This window comes from Sceloporus occidentalis, unplaced genomic scaffold (genome assembly GCF_023333645.1).
Source record: "Sceloporus occidentalis isolate IW3139 unplaced genomic scaffold, rSceOcc1.0.p SCAF_4, whole genome shotgun sequence".
Classification (NCBI taxonomy): Eukaryota; Metazoa; Chordata; class Lepidosauria; order Squamata; family Phrynosomatidae; genus Sceloporus; species Sceloporus occidentalis.
The window spans coordinates 25,454,655-25,480,794 of record NW_028316984.1 but is presented as its reverse complement, the minus strand read 5'-3'; the positions used below and the strand labels follow the sequence as shown (position 1 = coordinate 25,480,794).

The 26,140-nt window shown below is 40.3% G+C and overlaps 1 protein-coding gene across 1 annotated transcript in view; it reads right to left on the bottom strand.

Annotated features, from left to right (window-relative positions):
* Nucleotides 1-26,140, bottom strand: part of LOC149313647 (dynein axonemal heavy chain 7-like) — a 200,027-nt gene that overhangs the window by 65,265 nt on the left and 108,622 nt on the right. The window contains exons 36-44 of the mRNA XM_089519551.1: nucleotides 23,276-23,431; nucleotides 19,914-20,082; nucleotides 17,810-17,936; nucleotides 16,020-16,239; nucleotides 12,003-12,875; nucleotides 9,249-9,478; nucleotides 7,191-7,521; nucleotides 3,811-4,157; nucleotides 2,336-2,516 (exon numbers count right to left, since the gene is read on the bottom strand). Coding sequence (XP_089375677.1) covers nucleotides 2,336-2,516; nucleotides 3,811-4,157; nucleotides 7,191-7,521; nucleotides 9,249-9,478; nucleotides 12,003-12,875; nucleotides 16,020-16,239; nucleotides 17,810-17,936; nucleotides 19,914-20,082; nucleotides 23,276-23,431 — 2,634 coding nt within the window. The remainder of the gene's footprint in view (nucleotides 1-2,335; nucleotides 2,517-3,810; nucleotides 4,158-7,190; nucleotides 7,522-9,248; nucleotides 9,479-12,002; nucleotides 12,876-16,019; nucleotides 16,240-17,809; nucleotides 17,937-19,913; nucleotides 20,083-23,275; nucleotides 23,432-26,140) is intronic.

Sequence of the window (26,140 nt, the reverse complement as noted above, 5' to 3'; positions counted from 1 at the left end):
ACAAATGGATTCTTGAATAGATCAGACCAGGGCTTTCCTTGGAAGCAAAGATGATCAAGTTGAGACTATCATAGTCTGGCCACATAATGAGAAAGCACAGATCACTAGGAAAAACAATAATGCTAAGAAAGGTAGAGGGTAGAAGAAAGAGAGGAAGACCACAAACCAGATGGATAGACTCCATCGGGGGGGTTATGGGCAAGGGCTTGCAGGATCTGGGCAAGGCAGTGGAAGATAGGGATTCTTGGAGCTGTCTCATCCACAGGGTCGCCATGTCAGAACCGACTTGAGGACAGCTAACAACAAAATCAGTGGTAGGCATCTTCTTGAGATAAAAGAGTCTGGAATAACACCCTTGAATGCCCCAGGGGCCACGGTCTACATTGCTGCTACCATGCCGCTGAAACTGCCATAACAGTAGCACGGGAACACACATACCACCAGCACGACAACAATAAGTTGCGTAGGGGGCGTGTACCTTCTCTTAACGCCAAATCACAAATCCAGGAGGCTTCTGGGTGCACATTTTGGCTTGAAAACAAATCATACACTTCCCACATCTCTTGTTTTAAAGACAAACCACTCTGTTGTGAATAGTCACTGCGGTGTCAAATTCAGTGGTGATAACTGGTGGAGACCTCAAAAGCAAGTGAGAGCAGGGGGCTGCATTTTGCCCACCTCTGCAATAAAGGCCTGGCAGTGGTGGCACTTCTTTCTGTAACTTTTTCTGCATTGTATTTGGATTTGTTTGTTTCAACACAATCCTAAACTCTGTTCCACCCCAAAAGGTGCCATATAGATCAGTGTGTGTGTGTGGGTGGGTGTGGGTGTTTGTCTGCCTGCCTGCCTGCCTGCCTGCCTGCCTGCCTGTGTTCAATTTGCCTACCAAACTATGGTGACCCCATGGATTTTATAATGTTTTATTAGGCAGGAAACAATGCCTTTCTGTGAAATATAGCATACAGCATCTGGTATTCCTTGGCAGTTTCTTCTCCAAGTATTAACTAGGGGTGACCCTGCTTAGCTTGGCAGATGATTCTATGTCTCCTTCCCATCAACTGCCAGTCTCAGGACTCCAAAGGACATTGCTATGGCAGTTAAAGTGGAACCATACCACTATAAAAAGGGGCCTCTCCGTCAGGTTGTCCTACCTCACAGGCTCATTGTATGGAAAAGGGGGGGGGGGAAGAGAGCCATGAAAACAGGAGGAGAGGAAGTTGTATAAATGACACTTTGAGCTCTGAAGAAAGGTAAAATATAAATTTTAAAAATAAAATTAAAAAATAACTTACCATATAAATCATAAGTTCCCCAGTGGATCAAAACAATAGTTCCAATCACCCCAAATATCTCTAGAAAACTGGCAAATGGGACAACCACCTTGCCTGGCTGTTTTGTATTCAGTAATAGACATATACTCAGAGCTCGGCCGGGGTGGGGGGGAATACTTTTTGGACAACTCCCAGAATTCCAACCAACATAATAATAATAATAATAATAATAATAATGATTTGTTTATAACCCCGCCCAATCACGAAGAATCCGGGCGGGTTACAACAATAAAATACATCAATTACAATAGAGTTAAAAATCAAACCCTAGACCTACCGCTCCCCCCATTAGACTTTCAGTTATAAAAAATTAACTTTCTCAGGCACTGGACAACCTGCTAAATGGAGGATCCATTAGTACATCTTTCTATCAGCAACTGATCTAATTTCTACCAAAACAAACAAACAAATTCTGTCCCCGCTAATGAGCATTTTAATGTAAATTCTGTATTTGTATTTTAATGCACATAAGCCCAATACAGGTTGAGCTTCCCTTCCATATGTACATATATACAAATACAGGTATTTCAAAATCTGAAATATGAAATGCTTCAGGTCCTAAGCATTTCAGATAAAGGATACTCAACCTGCATTGCACTTTCAAACCAGCCTATCAAATAAAACTGCCATTCTCTCAACGTTACACTGAAATTTTCAATGCAGTTCACTAATTACCAAAAAAGCCCACATACTGAACTGTAAATATTGGGGAAAATACAAACAAAGATGAATACATTCACAAAAATAATATTTAAATCCATGGAGAAACTGCTTGCAAAACTATATACATTAGACAAAAAAAAGCTTGTATTAGGAGACAGGAATACAAAATGTACGTATACAGATTTTAATATGAAAAAAACCAAGATTTGGACTAAGATAAATTTAAGATGGGAAAAATTCTCTAAATTCAATACAAATCAAGACTGGAAAACAAAAGAAACCCTGCAGAAATAAATGTCATGAACCTATATGCCTGCTCTTTGAAGATGCATGTTCTATACCTGGTTTTCCAAGTCAGCTTTCTCCTGCTTCTTTTCTTCTAGTATCAACTGTAATTGAGCTAGCTTGTCCTGAACTTCTTTTAGGGCTGCTTGTTTCTTCCTCAAACCGTCCATGGCAATTTTCAGTTCCCCTTCAGCTGCATTGAGCTTAATCTTCTTAGGGGCAACAACTTTTGCCACTCTAAAGAGTAAAGTGTAACATGTCAAGTATTCTGTTCTTACACATCTCCCTGAAGACACTACTACACCATCTCCCACATTTTCTGCACATAGGTTGCAGACACATATATTCCATTAACAAGTAGGCAACAATCTGCAGCTAAGCAAAGTAGCAGAAAAGGCTCAAGATATTTTGATGGCACCTCCATCTATTCCATGTATAAAAACAATTTGTTCACACTGCATTTTACAATACTGGGATGGTGGAGCAAAGTATGAGAGGAGGTAACATAAAGATATAATAATGTTTCCTTGATTGTTGAAATGTAATGCTGCCTACCCTTTGTCAAAACCAGAGTTCTGAGTCTCATTCTGCACTATTATTTAACCGAATCAAAATACCATTTTTATAAGCGTCTTCTTTCATTATGTAAAACAAAATCTGCCCTCTCTATGGATTTCCCCCCCTATTTGGATAGATTTCATGAACTTTGAAAGCCAGCTGATGTCCCCAGGACAACACTAAAGAACTCCTGACCCTTCAAATGTTAATGAATTATTACTCTTCTAGTGATCAGGTTGACCAGGGTGATGAAAACTGACATTCAACAATACCTGGAGGACCACATGCTTGCCAGCCCTGCATTCTGCCCAGTACAGAAAGAGGATCACACTTATCAGTTCAAAAGAGCACAGGTGTTTAAGCCAGTGTTCTGCATGGATACAGGTGTTTGGCATGAAAATAAGAGGCATTCATGCGTGTACCCAGAAAAGAAGGCACTCCCATGTGTATTTGTGTATACCTAGATTTTAGCTACCTGTCTGGCAACCAAAATGACGAATCTACATATTTAAGCTAATGGGTTGGCCCAAACCAGTGGAGAGACTAATACTGATTGTTTGGATGGCAGTTTATGCCTGCTCACCATATATTTGTAAATAAATATATTCAGTGAGCCTGCTGTATTGGCAGGCTAGCCAGCCATGGATTGGAGCTCCCACAGCAGCACACATCCATGGGCATGTTGATGCAGGTACAGGTATATTGCCTCCCACTGACTAATATGGACTTGATCTCCCTCGTGTTTTCCCATCCGTGGGGACCCCTGGAACCAACCCTAACTCTGGATGGAAAAGGTCCACTGTATTACAAAAATAAGATAGTATCGCAATATTCTCTCTTTATAAGGTAAATGACCATATAAAAGTCTATTCTCAGAATGTTCTACTACCTGGGGAAGTGGGAACAAGGGAGAATAATACACAGAAAGCCCAACAATCTCCATTCATAGTATGCTTTTGACACAAGCCCTTACTTATCATAGGAATCCATGGCAATGACCCATTTGCACAGCCCTTCTGCAGCTGTGGAAGCATTTCTAATCTTCTCAGGAACAAACTCGGGATTGGTGATGTACTGCTTTCTGATGACACTCATGTAAGCTGGAGGGATGTTGTCTTTGTCATATTCATGAAGTGACTGCAGAAATCGCATGTCTCCCAGGAGTTTCTTAGCTGGACCCCAGAAATCCTCCATCTTTTTGCCTGTGCCTGTTGGATCTGGAATTTTATCAGCCTTGATCCCTTTTAAGATGCAAATTGCTTCCATAACAAGTTTCACGCCAGCAGGAGGACTCTTCATGGACTTCACAACAGTGATATCCTTTAAAAAAGAAAAACACAATCAAAAGACTAGACTGAAGTCTTCTGTCTCCATAATACAAGCATTTAGTTAAATTTCCATGTATTCATTTTATAATTCTTGCAGTAAACTCACCATTTAATTTAATACCTCACACTTCTCCCTGTTTTTTGCATCTTTCTTACCTACTTGATGACCATCTAAACTTTCTACAAATTTTAAATTGCCAGCAGAATCTTTTGGGTATTTACTCAGTGCCAAGCCACAATGAGTTCAATGGAGCTTGCTTCCAGGTAAATGTGTATAGGATTTCAGCTTCAGGGATTCTAAAATGCTTATTGGTAATATACACCGAAACAAGATTATTTATTTTTGTGGAAAGCATTTGAAATCAGATATTTCTAACTAAGATAAGGTTTCACAACAGTGTTCCAACGTTTTGATTTTTTTTTTTTAAAATCATGACATGCACATACACTAACATCTTTCTCAATCAGTAATTTCAATCCATTTTCAAAAATATGCAACCAACATGCATAGATGAGTGGTATATAATTTTCCTAGCCTTTCTTTAAATTCTTTCAAAAGTGGGCCCTATATCTTAACTATTTTCAAGTTACATGATAATTCTATTCAATTAAAGCACTTTCTAGAGCTTCAGGCTATATGACTCAGCAATCTGTCATACTATGTATATAACAAGCGGTCTTTTTCTCTCTTTCTATTCAGTGTGAATTAATTCAATTTTTAATGGTAGGTCAGCACTCTGAAACACTTGGAATTCTTGCAGAATATGTCACAAACTCAGTGAACATTGCCACTTACTAGTCATTCTTAAACTGTAGGATACTGGTACGCCAGAATGTTCATTCATTTACTAATAAACCCAAAGGTGGAGGATACTCAGCAAATGTTGAAACGTCATCCTCATTGCCTTAACTTACCATTGAAGCATTTACAGTGACTCAACACAGTTGTTTCTCAAGAACCCTTAAGTGCCTTCAAGATGTTATCACAACATCTAACCTCTAGTTAATGATCTCTGCATCTTCCTCCATTTCACCCTAAACACAAATATCTAAAGTGTTGGTTTTTTGCTATTCAAATACCAATAATATTAATTTGTTTTCATTACAGCAGAGGGAGTAGTTTAATCATAATAACAACAACAATAATATAACAACAATGTTTATTTGTAACACCCTTTCCACCAAAGGGTGGAACATTAAGCATATAGAATCAAAACCAGACAATAAAACACAACACTATAAAATGGTGAAATACTAAAATAATATGTTAATATACTAAAACAACACCAGTGACTACCCATCTTGGTGACCTTAGGTACACACAGTAACTCAGCAGTCAGGTGAATTGAAGAGGAAGGTCTTCAACCCTTTACAAAAGTGGGTAAGATCCTCCTCCAACCAGAAGTTCAAAGGAAGACTATTTAGAGAAGTCTGACAGACATGACCTCTGAAGTCAATTGTTTCTTTTAAAAACTGACTTTAAAAGGGTGCTTGCACCCTGTAGTAAAGGGTGGAGAAAGTATAGTCCTAGATGCTTTTCTTTCATCCTCTGAAACCCTCCCCGTTTTTAAAAAAGAAATATCAGCACAATTTTCAGGCAATTTTAACCTAAAAACCAAATGTCAAACATGTACTAAAACAATATATACACACACATACCACACATACACCTTCCCCAGACCCCCTTTTGGTAACTGGAAATGGCACAATATACTTTCTGGTTATCATTTTGACTAGGATATGTCCGCAAAAGGTGGTACTTCCACCTGCTTCAGTCAGGTACAACTGATGGGGGAAGAGGTCGGGGGGAGTTGCCCCCTGCCCCTATGTAGTCACCCAATCCTGCTCCAGGAGATGTGGTGTTGGGGGGTGTTTCATAATATTTTGGGAGGGTTTTGGTTTTTTTTTGGCTTATTTTAGGCCCTAAGGAAATCTTTTTACAAAACTGGAAGTAAATGGATAAAAAGGCTACAGCAGACTGAGGAGGCCAAGATGTTTCACTACCTCCCCTCCTATTTCACAGTCCTTACAGAACACAAGAAGCCTAAAAATACATTTTTAATGGATGAGGGGGTGCAAGCAGGGCAAGCATTTTAAAAGATATTCTTACAGGGTATCCGTCTTCTTATTCAATTAATTCATGAGTGGGATCTTCTCTGCTACATACAATCCTGACATTCCGACTGAGGAGAAAGTGTTTTAAAAAACAGAGAGTAAATATTGAGATGCCCTTACACACAGTGGCTGGCATCTTGTTATTAGCAACCAGACTAGACCAATTCAATCAATTGTTGAGTGGTAAGTAAATCCCACTGTTTCAATTTTTACTATAGTTGGGACTAACAACAGGCTTTAAGCCATTGTTGTTTTGTGCCTTCAAGTAATTTCTGAATTATGGCAACCCTAAGGTCAACCTATCACAGGGTTTCTTGGCAATTTTTTTCAAAGGGACCTTGCCACTGTCACCCACTGAGACTGACTGTGATGTGCCCAGGGTAACCCAGTGGTTTCATGGGCAAAAAGGGATTTGAATCTGTTCTCTAGAGTCATAGTCCAACACTCAAATATGTTAGCTTTAAGGAGTGTAGCTTCCAGGCTGAATCTGTGCTCCGAGTTTATTGAAAGGCAGCTCTACAACTACACAAAATATGAATTTTGTAGCAAAGCCACAAAAGTGCAGCATTAAGCACGATACAGTCCGCCCTCTGTATCGGTGGACTTGCCATCAACAGACTGAACCATCCACAGACATCAAGCCCTCATTTTTCTTAATGGCAGTGCGTGTACACAGCCATGCTAGCAGGCATGTGCACGCCACGCCACCATTAAGAAAAACATGTGTGAATTTTTCTATCCATGAGAGGGTCTGGAATGGATGCCCCCACAGATATGGAGATTCAACTGTACATCAGAAATGATTTGTAAATAAAACGGACATAGCAATTTACTCTGACTCACCAGTTGCTTCAAAATCAGGTGTCTCAATCAAGACATGATTTTAAAAATACTTCCCACAAACCATTACCTGTGCAGTCAAGGTGTCAAGAGCAGCCAAGGCACTTTCCAAGATGGGCAGGGCTTCTGCTAGATCAGCATCACATTCATCCTTGATGGCTTTGGCAGCCATTGCTTGTTCATTGGCAACCTCTTCATCAGCTTTCACAATTTTTTCTGTTTTCGCCACTTCTAAGGACTCTCTCTCGATCTCAATCATCATTTCATCCACCTGCTTACTAGCCACCCGGAGTTGAGGCTGCAAGGCTTCCAGTTCTACCTGCATCGTGGCCACCTGTGCTGCAGCCGAGTCCAGTTTGTCCAAGCCAACTTCATATCTTTTTTTCATTTTCATCACCTGACTGAAGGTAATTGAGGAGGTTTTCATGCAGTACATACATTCATGCAAGTGTCATCAGGTTAATTCTTAAACAGCCCTCCAGGAGTGCAAAATTTCCCTTTGCAGAACACTCTCCTATTTTTCCGTCCAGTAGGATAACCATGGTCTCACAATATCAACCACTGCACTGTGTGCATTTGGCAGACCAAGCCCTGATATGTATAACATAGGCAGGACATTCATCGCAATCACATCAAAGCTATGGAAGGCCTCTGATTGAAGCCAAAAGGTGATCACACTGTCTTCAGTAAATTTTATGATACACACCTGACTTCTCTCTTAATATGTCTTTCCTCTGAAGTAGCAAGTAATTACAAGTAAAATGATGCAACAATCATTAGAAGCAATTTTTGTGTTTTGTCATTTTAACACTTTTGTTGTTGTTGTTAACACCTTTACAGGTTTTTCAATTGCTTTTCATTTTTATCAATAACATGGAAATTTACATGTTACATCTGCTCACCAATCAGAGATAAGATAACTATCCCATCACCTGTTCACCTTCTCAACTGTGATGATGAGTAGACAAGGGAAGAAAGGGACTCTTGTTTTATCTACTACATTTAATCTGCAAAAACAGACACTGCTCTCCCACATCCTACAAGCCTCCTCTGTTAGCAGAATTTAGGAAAGGGGACACTCCCAGCCCCTATGTTGGCAAGTTGTTGACCATCTGCAAGCAACTAGATATGTTAGTCAAAAAATTCACATTCATGAATTTGAGCATTTTAGAGTGCTATATCCCTTTCTTTTGATTCTGCTCTGTAAACTACATTGAGCAATGGAAAAGCAACATATAAAGGTGTATGAACAAGGGAATAAATACATCTTACAGCCACCTTCAAAATACAATATTCTATAACATTTAACTACAAAACCATTTTAAAGTCCAAAAGCATCAATAATTTTTTAAAAACCTACAAGCACAAAGCAAGAGGCAAGATCAGAAATGGTTCTGCAAAACAAACAAACAAACATCAGTTACTTATTCACAAGACTTCTACTAGTCCACCATCTAGTAGGGAAACTGAAGACCTTGAGAGCAAAAGAAAAAGAAAGGAACCAAAACTCTCCAACAGTTTCTATAGAGGTTTGTTTGTCTATATAAAGGAAATTACTGTATCATTCATCATCCGAGTAACCATGCATGTAACTGTTTGCAAGTTTGCCAAAAACAATTTTAATAGCATTCCAAATTTTATTACTATCTCTGCAGTGGGACCAACGAAAATAATAAGAACCTTTTATGCATGCAAGATTCAGGCTTTATTGCATAGTTTAAAAAAATGATTTACCGCTACTGAATTCAATTTGAATTCGGGATACATCCAGATTTTATCGCACATTTTTGCTGCCAATGCCAGCAGGTGAATGCATCTCAGGAAACATCTGGCTAGAATCCGAGTTCAGCTGGCTGATTTGCAAAGCTGTTACCAGAGATGCACCTTTCCAGCGGCAGTGGCAACAAAAATATGTAAGTCAGTTTTTAAATTATGCAATAAAGTCCTCAGTCAGGGATGTTTGCATGATACCACATTGCTGTTGCCAATCATCCCTTGTTGAATATGCATCATACCATATTTCTGTTTACAACAATCCCTTGTTGAAATGAGTGTGCTTGTGTGTCTTTTATGGGATTAATACTACCACATATATTATATTAGCCAATGCTATATTCATCATACTTACGTTCTCTTCTTTTCTAATAGGGATTTGAATGTGGAAATCAACTCCAGGTATGAAGTAGGTGTAACATAATTGTGTCTCTGGAGTTCATTATAAAACAATTCAGACAAGTTAATAGTACTCATATGAAATTTTTGGCACAAATCAATGCAGCCGTGCCGAGTGTCTTCAGACATTTCAATATCTTCTAGGGAGCGAGTGGCCACTGCCTGCAAAGCATCTGAAGGCCATGACTAAATTTGAGGAAGAGAAACAAAATATTTTACTCTTATTGTGAAAAAAAGGATACTGCACAAAGAACATCTACAGCAAAGACTCTGATTATAGACTCTATACTTGAAGTTGCCACAGCTGAAAGTATACTAGAGGGATTCTGCAAAAAGACACAGAAAACACAGCCTAATGCAGCATTAAGTACATTTAGTTACAGAACTCAAGAGCCATAAGGTCCTATTAGCCAAGGTAGTAATCCCTGTATAAAACCTGTTTAATAATGTAACATAACATAAACAAAAAAGCCCAACAAATAAAAGTCCTAGCACATTATATAAAGCCTGTTTCCCCTAAAAGAATTATTCCCAAAGGTCTGCTAAAATAAAACAGTTTTTATCTCCTTCCCTTCATTAGTTGAGAGGGTGCTAGTCTAGCCTCTCTGGAACGGGAATTCCAGAATCTAGGAGCAGCAACTAAGACGACCCTCTCCCATGTTCCCACCAAATGTACCTGTGAGAATGGTGGGAGACAGAGCAAGGCCTCCCTAGAAGATCTCAAAATGTGGGCAGGTTTACGTGGAAGATCATCACCAGCACTTTGAACTGTGCACAAAAACAGATGGGCACCCAGCTGAGGAACAGCTGAGGTTTCTGAACACTCTTTAAAGGCAGCCCCACATATAACATGTTACAGTAATTATCCACATACTGATGATGCCAGACCTCAAAACTCTGGATGACCAATCCCAGCAGTTTCATGTATATGTTAAACAGCATAGGGGAACAGAAGAAAGCTCTGACAGACCACACAGGCAAACTGCCAAGGAGTCTCCCAGTCCCACCTTCTGGGGTAATCTCTCCAGGAAGGAATGAAGCCACTGTAAAGCAGCACCTCAAAGTCCCATCCCAACAAGGTGGACCAAAAGAAAGGTAATTGTCAATGGTATTAAAATCCACCAGGAGGGCCAGAAACAACAACAAAGACCTTTTCCCCCTGTCCAGTTCCAGGTATAGGTTATCCACTAAGGCCACTCTGTCCCATAAGAAGGCCTGACACCAGATTGCAATGTATCTGAACAATCTGTCTTCTCCAGAACCCCATGAATTTGAGAGGCCACGACACAAGCTCCAGTACCTTGTAATGAAATGCTGGAACTGGCTGATAGGTATCCAATAGGATGAGGTCCAAAGAGGACTTTTACAGTAATGTTTTCATAGGGTTTTTAAGGCATGAAATGCTCAGAGACGGTTCTGTCAGCTCCTCCTGAAATATAGCCTGTAGCATCTGGTATTCCTTGGCAATTTCTCATCCAAAAACTAACCAGGACTGACCCTGCTTAGCTTCCAAGATCAGGTGGGATCAAGTGCCTTTTAGGCCTTACTCCCTAAGAGCCATCATGAATTTATCAAGATCCATAAGCCTCCTCAAGTGGACCATTTTAATATGTCCTCAACTCTTGAAGCGTTTCTGAGGGGTGAAGCAGATGGCCTTATAGGAGAGGCCTCCAGCCGCTCCAGCCACAATCACTTTGGGACCGTGGCAACCGCACAGCCCACTTCCAAAGAGGCCAGGAGCCAGATTTTTTCTGCTCCTTTTGGATCTAATACAAAGGACTGCATCATGGTGTCAAAGCAGCCTCCAGCCATTTTGAGGGCATGTGTCAACTGAATGCCATGTTCCGCAAAGCGACCGAAGCTGCTTCTTTTGGGCCATGTGTTTTGGGCCTGAGTCCCAGCAATTGAAATTATACAGATAGTGATCTGCCTATGATTATAGACAGTTCTTCCAGTCTCAGATCACCATCATACCACACAGTATAGAAAACAAGGCCAGCAGCATAAGTAGGGCTAGATATCACTTTAGAGAGCCCCAATTGCCATGGCATGCACAAAGTCCTAAGTGACTCCCAATGGCGCAGTCTCACCATGAAAGCTGAAATCCATCAGCCCTGCAAGCTGATGGGATTCCAATTCCAGCTCCCAGACCACCCTGACTAGCTCAGGAAGGGAGACTGTTAAACAGTGGAGTGGGCAGTACACACAGAACAACATTGGTTAGAATTCTAAGCTGGGAAATCTTCAACCTAGACTTGCACATTAAAAAAATGATGTTTTTCACTGACTATATCCTACAGATCACTTCATGGTTTAATTAGTCAAAGTAATAATGTTCACAAAACCACTTTGCTTCCCTACTCACCTTGTGCAAGTGGAGGGAGAGGAAAACAAAGTTAGCCACAGCTTCTCAATATGACAGAACCAGGAAGTATGGTCAATATGGAGGCCAACTTTAAACCACAGCTCCATTTTCTGGCTTGCTTGGGAACTATTAACCATAGTTCTCCAGTTCAGAGTTAACAGGAAACTATGGTTAATTGTAACTTCCTGACTTGCTTCCCAACTTGCATTAAAGGAGAAACAAAAACAGCTGGTGGTGGATACAAAAAGATCCTGATACCTCAATCAGTATCTGATAATCTGAATACACCCATTATTTTCATGTGAAACTTACATTACAGAATGTGCATATGACAGAGAGGCCTACCTGAAACCAATCAATAGTACAGCAATTAACGAGAGCTGGGAACTTTCGAAGGCGGTTACGGAAAGCATCTCCAATAGGACTCATGGCCAACACAACGTGCAGTTGGTCTCGGCAGCGATCAATGAACATGTTGAAAAGAGCAATGGGGCTACCATCTGTCTGTTTGGTTCTATCCCTCTGGCGGTCTATTTGTCGCATCTTTTCACAAATTTCTTGCTTCTCATCTACTGCAAAGAGGTTTGGGACTTCTCCAGCATTTAACAAGTTGTTGATGTCTTCTAAAAAGGACTCCCTTTTTATTTGAGTATCAGTGAATAAGAAAACTCCTTGCATCTCACCTTCCGTAGATCTCCTTAGGATAACTTTTAGATCTTCATGCCATTCATTGGTCCCATAACTCTTTGAAATTTCAACCTGAAAGGGTGTATAATCTGCCATATATGCTGCTAAACGTGTTAGGGACTGTCGCCCACTTCCTCCAACTCCCACTAGAAGGGCATGGCTACGAGGTTGCTTCAGAATACGTGAAATTCTACAAACGTGTTCTATGGCAAATCGGAATAAAACAAGCTGCATGGGTTTTTTGCTCATATTATTATATTCTTCCAGATGACTCTCTACAACAACCCTCAATTGATCCACATCCAAAACTTCCCTATAGTTCATATCCTCCCTTTTAGGATCATGAAAATCACAGAACATAAGACTTCGCAAATCATCTTCTTCCACCATACCATCATAATTGAAGTCCAATTTCTGGAAAAGTTCATCAAAGTCTTCCTCCAAGTGGTTTTTTACTACTTCTCGGATGCATCCAACAAGCCAGGATCGATCTGCTTGATCTACTAAACGATCATAATAAACCCTCAGAACCTGCAAAATAAATGGTAATATAAATTGAGTATCCCTTATCCAAAATGCTTAGGACCAAAATCATTTTGGGGTTGGAATTTTTTCAGATTTTAGAATATAAAAATAGCATAGTCTGCACATACCTGTGTTGTATTTACTAGGCTGGAGAGAGATGTGAGGATCTATGAAATGGCAGGAGGCATGGATTCACACTGAGCACTATGCTTGGATTCCCACCATTTCACAGATCCCCAGTCTCTTTCCAGAAGCTCATCCTTTTGCCATGAGCCACCTAATTCCACCTTCTAGGTGACGTCTGTGGTACTCCTGCTCTTCAGCCTCATGTCTCATTCATTTGCTACTTCTGCTGTACTTGAGACATGATGCTGCAGAGAGACTAAGGATCTGAGAGATGAATGAGCAGAAGCACCATAGCTGCTGCCACAAAACCAAAAGTGGGTGGCTGACAACAAAAAGTGTCATTTTTTAAAAAAATAATTTTTATTAAACATATAAAAACAAAACACATGATTCAAGTATCTTCAAAAGAAACATACAGCCATCCAACAACAAAGAAAATAATATAACTTAGCATATCATTTGTAACAATTCCCCACTCATACCTCTCTTCCAACATTTCTCATTCATTCTGCTACTCAATACCTACTTACTTCCCCCTTCCCTTCCCTCCCCCCTCTTTTTCCCATCAATTCCTCCATAACCTCCCTACTTCACACCTTCCTTCTTTCCTTCTTTCCTTCTTTCTCCGTCTCCTTCCCTCCCTCTCTTTCCCATCCTGCTCTCCACATCCTCCTCTCCTTTCTTTCTCCTACTTCCTTCACTCCCCTTCTCCATCTTCACTTCTATTCTCTACCTTTACCCTTACGCTCACTTTCTACACTTTCTCATACCTTCCACTGACATACAAATATCTCTCAAAACCTATCCTTCTCCCTCTTGTCTATCCTCCCTCTCTTCTTAACATTCCTTTTACTCCTTCCTTCATGCCCTACCACCCCAGCTTCTCACTCGCCCTTATCCTATCATACCCCTTCCTATCTGCTGGGATATACTATTTCTTCTCTCATAAATTACTATCCCTGTATCCATCTTATAACCTCCACCTCCTTTGAACAACATATAATGTTTTATCAAGAAGAATCATCCCCCATTACCTACTGTATGTAACCCTCTTTCTATATCTCCTTATATATCCCTATCTTATATTATCTTATCCCTATCTTATATTATGTTATCTTTATATATCCCTATCTTATATTATGTATGATCTCTTTATGTACTTTATGATTATTCCAATTACATTAATTTATTAATTTCTGTCATTTTCTACGTCCTCAATTTAAATCCTCTCTTCCATTTTCAACACAAACTAATAGTATATAGTAAGACAGATTTTTATTTACTTATCTATTTAATTTAACTAAAGTTAAGTATTGCTGTCTTTCACCATTTATTTACCAGAAACCTTATTACTTTTCCCATTCTGAATTAAATTGCTTCAAAGAAAAAAGTGTCAATTTTAGAGGATATCTGGATTAGGAGTGCTCAATACATACAATTGTTGGACTTCTTGGTAACTTTCCAGTCACAAATACGGAAACAGAATGCAAATGATGTCAGATAAAATAAAGATTGACAAGTAGCAAAATCAGATGATAACTTGTCTCAATTTGCTGTGTTTCCCATGAGAAAAATCTATTTTAACAACACTACATTTATTGATTGGCCTGAGCAAGTTGTAGCTTAACACACAAGCACTGAATTCTCCACTTTCTTTATTTCAGAATTTATATCCCACCCTATAGCACAAGATCTTAGCACAGCACAGCTAGTACCCTATGCAGAATACTTAAAAGCATAAACTAGGATCATAACTAGGATCCATGGCAGTTGCATGGGGATGGGTGGGGATCAAGTACAGGAATCTCAGAACTTGTAAATCTTCAATTTTTACTGTTTGTCATTGCCATTGATTTAGCATAGGGGTAGGCAAAGTGAAGCCCTTAGAAGCCCACAGATCTCCCCAAAATTATTTTTCAGCCTGATTTTTGCATAATTTTCCATCCAAAAACTAGCCAAAAGCAACCCAAGCCACCTGCAAATGTGGCAGTTTAAAACCAAAAATTTAAAAGCTCCCAAACTGACCAAAATTGGCCAGGCAGGCACTGGAGACGTGGAAGGAGACTGGCTCTCACCCTCTCCTCCATTGCTCACCTGTGATTTAGCACAAGGCAGACGCCAAGAACTGTACACAAAGGTGGCATTCCCACTTGGTGTAATACAAACTTTAGATTTGCCCATTTTCAAATCATTTGGTGCTTAAAATCAAACACAAAAAATGTTTATTAACTGAAGTTTATAGTCTTGTCCTGTACTTCCCCGTTCTAAGAGACTGAGCCAAATATTTAAGACGATTTCATCACTATCAAATATTATTTGATGCTCTGCCCTCTCTGATGGGCAGTGATTCTGAAATGGTTCAAATTATTGATTTGGCAAACATCCATAACTGGAGACTGGGGGTAGCTACACAGAATGTCTGTGCGCATGGCACTGTTATTTGTACCAGACACATCAATGGGATCGTTAAGAGCACACTTGGTTGACTTTATAAATCCTGATGGGATTGACAGAGCTTTATTAGATGCATCATTTATCCTACGTCAGTGAAAACATAGGCCTAATAAAAGAATCCTGCAAGAGATTTTATGTAGGAAGAAACATGAGACAATGATGTAATAAAGTTTCTAACACTAAAGTAATTGAAAGAACACTCATGTTCTACAACCAATTCCTAAGTAGTTTTGACTTCAATTAAGTAATTCAAGGGATCTGCACATTTGGGGCTATCTATTGTTGGCTAGGGCTGAGTGAGAACAAAAAGACTAGAAGGTTAAAAAAAACCAAACACCAACAAGCTTTTAAATAAAAGCACAGCTTCTCAAGATTGTCCAAGAATTGCAGTAACCAAGATTTCTACATTTAATACATCTTATTAAGTAGTCAACTGCATATCTGAAAATCCAGCTCTGATTTAGGAGTTCTGCCAAAGCTCACAACTGTTCAGTAAACCATCTGACAAAATTACTTTTCAAAAATGAAATAAAAACAGGGTCTTCAGTTATTTACTGCCAGGAATTTTACCTCATGAACCCAAAGCCGTTTTATTGTTCCTGGAGATTCGGTTGTTTCAGGCCTTGAAAGGCAAACACCTTGAATAACCCGAGAGAAATCACGCAGATTGAACAAATAATGGGATTTAGTTGGAGTGGGGAGCAGATTCTCCATAGCTTCTTTATATATAGTCATGGTGCTGTTTATAACTTGTGATGTCAGTTCAACACACTCTGCTGAAAAGCTGTAACTGTTAATTTAAAAGAAAAGACAAGAAATACAGTTATTTGTACAATGCCAAACACACAATGGAATATAATAAAGCACTTGTTCACTACTTGTTACAGTGATTAAGTATTCCTTATTGTTACTTCTTACAACGTTAAATAGTGACTTCTATTAACTGTTGTGTAAATTTTGTTGCTTTTCTGTTACTTTTTAAAAAAATTAATTGATAAGAGAATAGCATAACACTTTTTAAAGTCTTGTCCAACATAAAAAAAAAACCTAACAACGTATTTTATGCCTAACCTTTAAAAGTCGCTAGGGCATATTATTTGTACATCTGTCAAATAATTTCATTTTCACCCACACTAGTACTTTTGAAATAAAAATTTCTTGCAACTTTATTATCTCAACATAAAACCACACTGCTGGTATTTCATTACATCCAAGCTTTCAAATTTGTCAAAGATGCTGAGCTTGACAGGAGTTGTAACAGGTAGTCTGCACAACTTGAAAATAACACACTGCAAGTAACAACATATGTGCAGTGTGATGCTTTTTAAGTAACTATGCTACAGGGATGTTTACTTTTTAAAAAGAATGTGACAATTGATAAAACAGTATAATAAATAACATTTATTCATTCGTACTAAAATGTTTCTTTTGAAAGTCATTTTAGATTATTTTTGCCTCTTTTATTGTATACAGGTTGAGTATCCCTTATCCGAAAACCCAAAATCTGAAATGCTCCAAAATGCTAAACTTTGCAAGGATCAAGATGAAGCCACAGGTTCAGTAGTTCTTTTTTTCTCTTTCTTCTTAATTTTTTTTATTAATTCAAAGATTAAACTATACATATGCCATTTATAAATTATACATATGAATAATAAATTTACAATGTTTTTTCCTACCTTCAGAGAATTGGTCACGTTCAGCGGTTCAATGTGCACAAACTTTGTTTCATGCACAAAATATTGTATAAAATTACATTCAGGCTATGTGTATAAGAAGTACATTAAATACAAATGAATTTCGTGTTTAGACTTGGGTCTCATCTCTAATATGTATATTTTGGGGCTTTCTTCTCTTTTATTTTGAGATGCATCAAGTTATACATTTTAAAAATGCAAACATTAAATGTACATTAAATTCACAGTTTTAATTGATGTTGTTTGTTAACTGTTATTGTTCCCTGCCAATCCATGGAGAGGAATAGGTAAGAAATACATATTAGTAACAGAAGTGGTAGAAGTAATATGCATAAAATTCTGAAATGGTTAGCAATCCTGTAAACCTGTGTTACTCAGAGTGGTGGTCCAGTACCAATCTGTGAGCTACTAGCTGCTGATCTGTGGCAAGATTTTAAGGAAGTTGTAGTCAATGGGCACAAACATCGGGACATACACTATGGAGGAAAAAGCCTGGCAGTTCCACAACTGCTATAAATTTTACCTTGGCATCTTGATCATACACTAAATAAGGAAGCATAGGTGTCAAAATGTTTAAGGAGCAAGTTCATAGAAAAGCATTCTGACTGCCATGTTTTCATGGTATCTTAATATTTTAACATACTACAATATACTGAAGTCACCTACCATATAGAAAGATGCCAATCTAATATTCTTGAGAAAATTGTGTACATTGAAGCATCATCGAACTCATTAATGGTAACTATATTGAAGTGTCGCATATATCGGGGGGTGACTGGGTTTCGACCTCCACCTATAAGTAGGAAGCAAAGTCACAATAATGAAATGATGCAAATAAACTCATTTTGTGGATATTGTACATTTTTAGTAACCAATTTGGATTGATTCTGACTACCCATACATCGGTCAACAAATACTGTACGTCAAGAACAGCTTTTGTAACCCAGAAAGCATTAATTTGAAAAGGAAGGATGACCTGTACAATATGTGTTTTATTGGTATCAGTAAGAGCTATCTATCTGGAAGCACCTATGATCTCCCCTGAAATTTATTAGAAAGAAAATGTATTTCCTCTTAATAACTTGAGAATATTATATAGTTGAGTTGCATGATCTTTTCAGCCTTGATGGTCACATATAGTGTCAGCTGGGAGCCAGGGGTCACATGTGAATGAATGCATACCCACAAGCACACACATGTGCATGCATAAATATACCATATATATTACAACTATAAATTGACACCATGTATAAGTTGAGGGCAGGTTTGGGGGCCAAAATTAGGAATTTTTATACAACCCGTGGATAAGTCAAGGGTATCCTTTCCTCCCCCTCCACAGCCTGGCAGTCCCCTGGGAGGACACCCAGAGAACAGTCAGGCTAAGGAAGAGGAGAAGGAAGTAAATGTTTACCTCCCAAGCTGTCCTTTCGGGAGACATCCAGGCCATGGAATACGCTTGAGGGGCAAGCCTATTACTGTATTGCCCCGTATATAAATGAACCCAGGTTTTTTGTCACTTTTTAGGCATATATTTCTTGACTTATAGCTGAGTATATACTGCACTTCTCTCCCTACCTTTTCTCATACTCACACACTCACTCACTCACTCTCTCTCACACACACTTATCCAACACTCCTCATGCATTTCAATGTATTGCTCCACCTATTTGCCTCCTGCACATCAGCTGATCAGGGCTGTGGGGGAAAAGGGGGTGGGCCACACAAGGAGCAGGTTCAAGTCACAGGTTGTGGACCCTGACATATAATAACACATACGTAGAAATCAAGGAAACCATCACATATGAAAACTGAGTGAATGGCATGGTAAAGACTGCACAAATGTGCTGTGCTGGTGCCAATTTTAGGATTAGAGACCACTCAGCAACCACATGGTCCCTAACCCTAACATGGCATGGCGCCATAACAATGGCGGCACCCCATGTACATGGGCGCCACCATTGTTATGTAAGTGTTGCACAGTGTCCACATGTCACAGCGCGGTGCTTACGTAACTAGTGCAACAGTGGCGCATTCGTTACATCGGCCCTGCGGCGCAAAAAGAACCCAGTCTGGTGGCTGCGGCTTCCCTCCAGAAGAAATTAGGCCGCCAGCAGGCCACCCTTTTTGGGCGGTCTGTTTTGCTACCATACAAACAGTACATAAACCACTGTTTGTATGTAAAATAAACTGCGATTTTCCAACATAAGTAACATGGGTTTCATTCTTGTTGTTTTTCTGCACTATATGTCGACAGCTATGATGGATCTGGAAACCTATTCTCTGCTCTGGGACACCCCAAGAGCTCCACAGGCTGCCCACAGAAGTGGCCAGAAGTTTTGAAAAAATTGTGTATTTTTTATATTAAACAACACAAGTTGTGTCTATCATGAAGTGAAGCAGCCACTCCCAGAGGCTTCCAGGTTTCCAAGAGATGTGATTCCCACTTATTTTGGTCAGAAACTGAGTAGTCTGGAGATTCTGGAAAGTCACAAAACTGCTTTTGGAAGATATATACTGCTCAAGGGTTAGACTTTGCCCGTCCTTCATTACCCACATACCGAGAACAATCTAATTTGTGGTGTGTTATTATGTCAGGGCCCTTTATAAAAGTTGCAGTAAAGAAAACTAACTTTTTGTTTGCTGGCAAATGCAACTGAAGGCCCCCTGCTTTCAAAATTGCACTCCTAAAGATCCAAATAAAACAAGAAAAGCATTTACTCCTGTGTGCACTTTTATATTCTCAAACCTTTTTTTAAAAAAAAATGCATACCTGGTGGCCCCATTGCACACATGATTTGAATATCCACAAGTTTTATCATAGAGCAGTCTTTCAGGTCATACCAGTTCCAATGATCTAACCACTGACGAAGTAGCTCCACAGGAGGCTGAGCACCATAGACCTCCCTGGCTGGCATATTGACATCATCCACAAAGACAACCTGAAAGGAAAGGTCTTTTGTTTTTTAAAATGCCTCTGAAGACATCCAAAGCATATTTTTCTAATTAAATCATCTTGACTCCTCTCCTTCTCCCTTTCATCTCTCTAACATAGGATGGGGATTATTTGGCCATCAGATGTTGCTGGACCATCATTGTCATCACTGTTGACTACTGGCCTTGCTGACCAGGGCTGACAGAAGTTAGAATCTAGCAACATCTGGCGAGGATGGGGGGGAAGTAGGCTGCCCATCCCTATTCGAGCACAGACAAGAGGAAAGAGCATTCAGGGCAAATGAAATCAGACCTGCCAGCTCTACCTATTTGAACAGGAGACACTGACTTTCAAGCTTTATTCTTCTTCCTTGAAAAGTAATTGCTGGATTTTGCCTTTCCTCTGGTCATTTCAGTTTTTAGTGCTAAGCAACAATAGTGTCAAGTAAGCGGTCTATAAGCTGATCTGAGCTTGCAAGATAGAAGCTCTTTTTAAAGAGAAACAACAGTACAGCTTCCCTGCATGATGCCATCTTTGCAGTTTCTTTGCATGTTAATGAAAATAAAGGCTGAGCTCATACTGCTAGATGTCAGATTCAAGGTCTTGCGAACAGATGTTGCCAAGTATGCAGCCCAGTCCTATCTATCTGTGTTGCAGTGGGTCCAGGGTTTGCAGGCTGAAATGCCGGATGTATTATTTAGCAGGGACAGTGACATTATTTTCCAGACCCCTGGGATATCAATGTTCCCTCTGAGCTCAGCTGGAATCCTCAGAGCAGTGGCTGCAGAGGAGGGGAATGTCCCGCAAAAAGATGGTGCTGTGAGCTACTGGTTGCATAGCAAAGTATTTTGGAGTGGTGTGGTCTTGAATGGGAAACTGGCTTTATGGGAAATGTGCTCCTGATGGAGATGAAAACATCTGGTTAGCTGATATGGATCAACACAGCTGATGTGGATCAACACACCTACTCACACTTTTGGACCCATTTTTGGACAGGTGTGGTTGTGGTAAAGTCTGAATTACAGGCATTTATCGCAGGCACGCCTGCCAAGGGTACCACACCACAGGGCCTGCGTTACTTGAGTAGATGGCACTGACATCTGTAGCCTAAAACTGTAAACGTAAACTCTGAAATATGTAGACAAGCAAAGACTCAACAGAGGCTCTTTATTATCTCTTAGTTCATCTGCCAGTGAGCTAAGTAGGAGAATTAAGATTACAGATTGATTCTTTTCAATATCCTTTCCACTTGTATCAATTGCCTCTGTTCAATTTTGCTGTTTCCCATCTTCTACCGCAGCCCTCCCAAGGCCTCCAACCTTCAGTATAAACTTTGGGGATGCACAGGAAAGAAAAGGGATCCAGAATGTCCTAGTGCATGAGCAGACTTCCACTTGCACAACTCTGTTACACTGATAACCTGTGATGTGAGAGCGGGCTCAGCATCAATATTTTGGGGTAAACTTCCCAACCCCATCCCCACTTGGACCACAAGCCACTGTTGCTCTGGTTCCAACTCATTGTCTTTCCTTTGACTGACACTACCTTCAGTAATAGGGGATTGTATGATTTATAGGTTCTTTTAGAAGCTTCCCTGAGAGCCAATGTGGTGTAGTAATTTGACTAGGAGCCTTATTTCATTATTAAACAAACTCAGCAAGCAAATGAAAAGACACGTGTGTTTTTTCTCCCTCTGCAAGATGTCATTCTCTTTCGTTCTCTTCGTGTTCTAAAACTGTGGGAGAGGGTCGTAAAAGTGTCGTAGAAATGTCCCATTTGTCAAGCTGACATAATCCATTTGGCAAAATTAATGCTTTTACAACAATGTCCCATGCTCTTACAACCTGAAGAGAACGAATGTCATGCAGATGGAGGAGGTAAAAAAAGTGTCTTTTTGTTTCCCTGCCAAGTTTGTTTAATAATGTGATAAGGCTCTAGGACTTCAAGAGGCCATGGTTTGAAACCTCACTCAGCCATGGAAACATACTAGGTGACCTTGGGCAAGTCACACTCACTCAGCCTTAGAAGAGAGCAATGGCAAAGCCCTTCTGAACAAATCTTGCCAAGAATTGATAGGCTTGCCTTAGTGTTGCCCTAAATTTTAAATGCCTAAACTTCGACAGCTTCCCTTTCACAGTCGTTTAATTAGAGTGGTCAGCTGCAAAAGAGGACTGGGCTTCTATAGCTGAAAAAAAATCCTTAAAAGTGTACATAAAAATTATAAGTTTAAGAGCTCTTTCTGTCTTGCATCCATCCACCCTACTGAGCAACATTATATTTGTATGCACAGTCAAGAGAAAAGCATGGTCTACATGTGCATCAGAACAAGGTGGTAGAATCCTGATTTGATCAGAGTAAACTGTACCATTTTAGGATGCAGTTGGGGGAAATTCCATTTCTAATATATATATGTATATGAGGTTTTTATTTTAAAAAAAGGTTCTTAATCCATCTCTGTTCTGTTTTGCATATTTCCCCCTTCTTAATGGAGATCTTTAAAAAATGACACATACACACTTTCCTTGATTTCATTCCATTCTACCACCTCAGGACTATTTCATTTCAGGGCCTCTGGACTGAACCACACAATTGTGCAGGATATGCCAGTCCCTGAACTAAATACAAAATATTCAGTTCACACCTAGTGATAATCACTGTCTTCCTTTGCACCTGGCTACCTAGCAGGGATTTCAAGACAACATGTCTAGGATTACTCTATATGGCCAAAGTACTCACATAGGAATTGAGACATAAAATAGGGAAGACTATTTCAAGTAACAAAAGCATATTTTTCTCGATATGAAAAATGCTCATTTCCTTTTCAAAGAACCAAATGATAATTGATTACTGGGTACTCTTTAATGTGCTGATGGGAGAAGCTGCAGTTTACATACATTTGACACTCCACGACGTGTGCATTATGCTAGTGCATTTTGTACTCACGTCTCTATTCTGGGAGGAAAAATAAAACATAAGAACCTAGCAGTACTTGGGAAATCTATTTTTAAAGGTACAGCTATCAGAGCCTCCCTTCCAGCACAGTGATGTGGCCGCAATGGCTTGGAAATTTGAGAAATTATGTGCAATAATAACAATAATAATAATAATAATAATAATAATAATAATAACTGCTCCAAGCTCTGGGACCTGTTGCAAGTGGCATGATAAGTCTGTGTTCTTATTTTACTTTTAAAAGTTACCATTTTCTTCCCAAAAGGGGGACCAAAGACTCCTTTTCTCCTTTTATCAAGCTTTGACATAATGATGTTCTGAGTTTGAGCTGCTGTGGTCTGTGCTGAGAAGTTAATGAGCAGTGGTTTGTAGATTTCCTTATTTAAGCGGTTTAAGAGAAAATCCTGTAAAGTTGGTTAAAAAAAGAAAAAAGAGTGGGTCATATGAGTGTATAAATCTGACGCTTATAGCTTCCAGCAAAAGGCACAAAGCCCTGCTTTTTATTACAAGTCATCTAAATGGGGTGGTTTTTCACATCAAGTTTGTGAGCCATTCTGCGTATAAAAATGATGAGACGATAACAAAACCACAGTCATTAACATTCAGAGCTCTTTTTAATGAGGTTCCTGCAGAAATAAACCAGTGATTCAAAATTTTAGGACCCATGCTTGTAAAGAATATTATGCAATACATTATCGACATTTCACAATATTATCCCAAACGCTTTAACTAGTTACAGTATATCATATTAATGCACAAAATGTTTGCCTCGCTAATTAATTCTCTTGTGTAGGCGCTAGCTCTGAGTTTGCTGGTTGACCTGAGTTCTGTAGAGGCATCTACACTGATGGGGTTTTTATGTTTCCTAAAATCCCAGGTGCATAAGAATTATTTTTGCACAAAACATGAACCTCCAAAGAATCAATGAACTAACAAACACTGTAATAGGTTTATTCATTATCATTTTTGAATATATAACATGCAAGGAGGAAACTCCATCTGTATTAAACAGCAGCTTAGATAGTTGCACAATCAAGCTGAAGACCCATTTATTTCAGTTTAGTGCCACTAAACACTTAATGGAAATGTTTTTTGGAATAAGTGGAATGGTGAACTATAATCTCAGTAAACCTTACTCTATTCTGAACACTTTAAAAAACACCCTAAACAGGTTTGTAAAGAACAGGTTGCTCACCTGTAACTGTGTTTCTTCGAGTGGTCATCTGCGAATTCACACAAATGGGTTTATTCTGCGCCTGCGCAGCAATCCTCGGAAACTTCTAGAATCTCCAGGCAGAAAGCAATGTATCTTTCTGCAACTTTTTGGCGGTAGCCCCGCCCACCCATATATATGGCCCCTGGTGGCCCGCTCCTGTTCAGTTCCGAATGAGCCGCTAATCAGCGCGGCAACAAGCGTTGTCAAATGAGCAGACACTGAGGGGATGGATGGGCGGGTTTGTGTGAATTCGCAGATGACCACTCGAAGAAACACAGTTACAGGTGAGCAACCTGTTCTTCTTCTTCGTGGTCTCTGCGAATCACACAAATGGGTTTAGACTAGCGAGCTGTAGTCTGTGGAGGAGGGAGTGTCAATACCAAACAATCACATGACAATAAATATATAAACCAAATACCTGAGTGATTTATTTACAGTACACAGGTTAGTGCATGGCAGACAGTAACACTGCCCTCCCAAAGGCTGCATCATGCCTGGCCCTTGCATCCAGCCTATAATGTCTAATGAATGTCAATGGCTGGGACCAGACAGCTGCCTTACACACATCCTCAAGGGGGATCCCGGTCAAAAAAGCTGAGGATGCGGCTACCGCCCTAGTTGCATGGGCTCTAATCCGACCTGGTAGAGGCTTTCCTGCCAGTTCGTAGCAAAGGTGGATGGTGTTGGCCACCCACTTGGAGAACCTCTGCGGTGACACCGGCAGCCCCTTCTTAACTTCGGAGTAACACACAAAGAGTCTCTCTGAACGCCTGGAAGCAGCAGTCCTGTTCAGATAGAACGCCAGCGCCCTGCGGACATCCAGGGCATGGAGTTGGCGCTCAGAGTCTGTGGTCGGATTGGGAGCCAGAGTCGGCAAAACAATGTCCTGGTTGATGTGAAAGGCAGACACCACCTTAGGCAAGAAAGTGATGTCTGTACGGAGCACCACCTTGTCCTTATGGAAACGAAGGAAGGGTTGGTCCATCCTCAGGGCACACAGTTCACCAGCTCGGCGGGCTGACGTGATGGCTACCAGAAAGGCCGTCTTCCAAGTCAGGAGTCTTAGGTCCGTGGTAGCTAAGGGCTCAAAGGGCTTGGATACCAATTGTGCCAGGACGGTGTCTAGACACCACTGCGGTGTAGGGTCTAGAATCGGTGGATGCAAATTGTTGAATCCCTTAAGGAACCTCTTTATGAGAGGATCCCCAAACAGGGAAGGTTTGTCCTGAAATAGGTAGTGAGATGAGATGGCTGACAGGTAGCACTTGATAGAACTCAAGGAGAGACCTGCGCCTGTTAAAGTCATAAGGAATTCCAGGACTACCGGGATGGAGACACGGGATGGTGGAATGTCCTTTGCTTGTAGAAAGGTTAGGAACCTATCCCATTTGTAGGCATAGGACCTCTGTGTGGATGGTCTTTGTGCCGCCTTAATGATATCCTGTACACCTGATGGAAGTGTCCTCAGGATCGTATCCTCCATGCTACCAATGGGAGAGATTGCATCTCGGGATGGTGGACTTGTCCGTCGTGGAGAGATAGCAGGTCGGGCCGGCGCTCCAAGCGGAGATGGTCTTGCGCTAGTTGTAGGAGCGGAGCAAACCAAGGCTGCCTGGGCCACCACGGGGTTATCAGGATTGCGTCCGTGTGGTCTGCCAACATCTTCGAGAGGACCCGTGTGATCAGAGGGAACGGAGGGAAGGCATACAGGAGGCCCTGAGTCCACTTGAGCTGGAAGGCGTCCCCTTCCGATCTTGGCTCTCTGTACCGTGAGCAAAATCTTGCAGTGTGGGCGTTCAGCCGGGAGGCAAACAGGTCGAGGAGGGGGGTTCCCCAGCGATTGAAGAGTCGGGACACCACCTCTGGATGCAGTCTCCACTCGTGGCAAGTGGAGGGT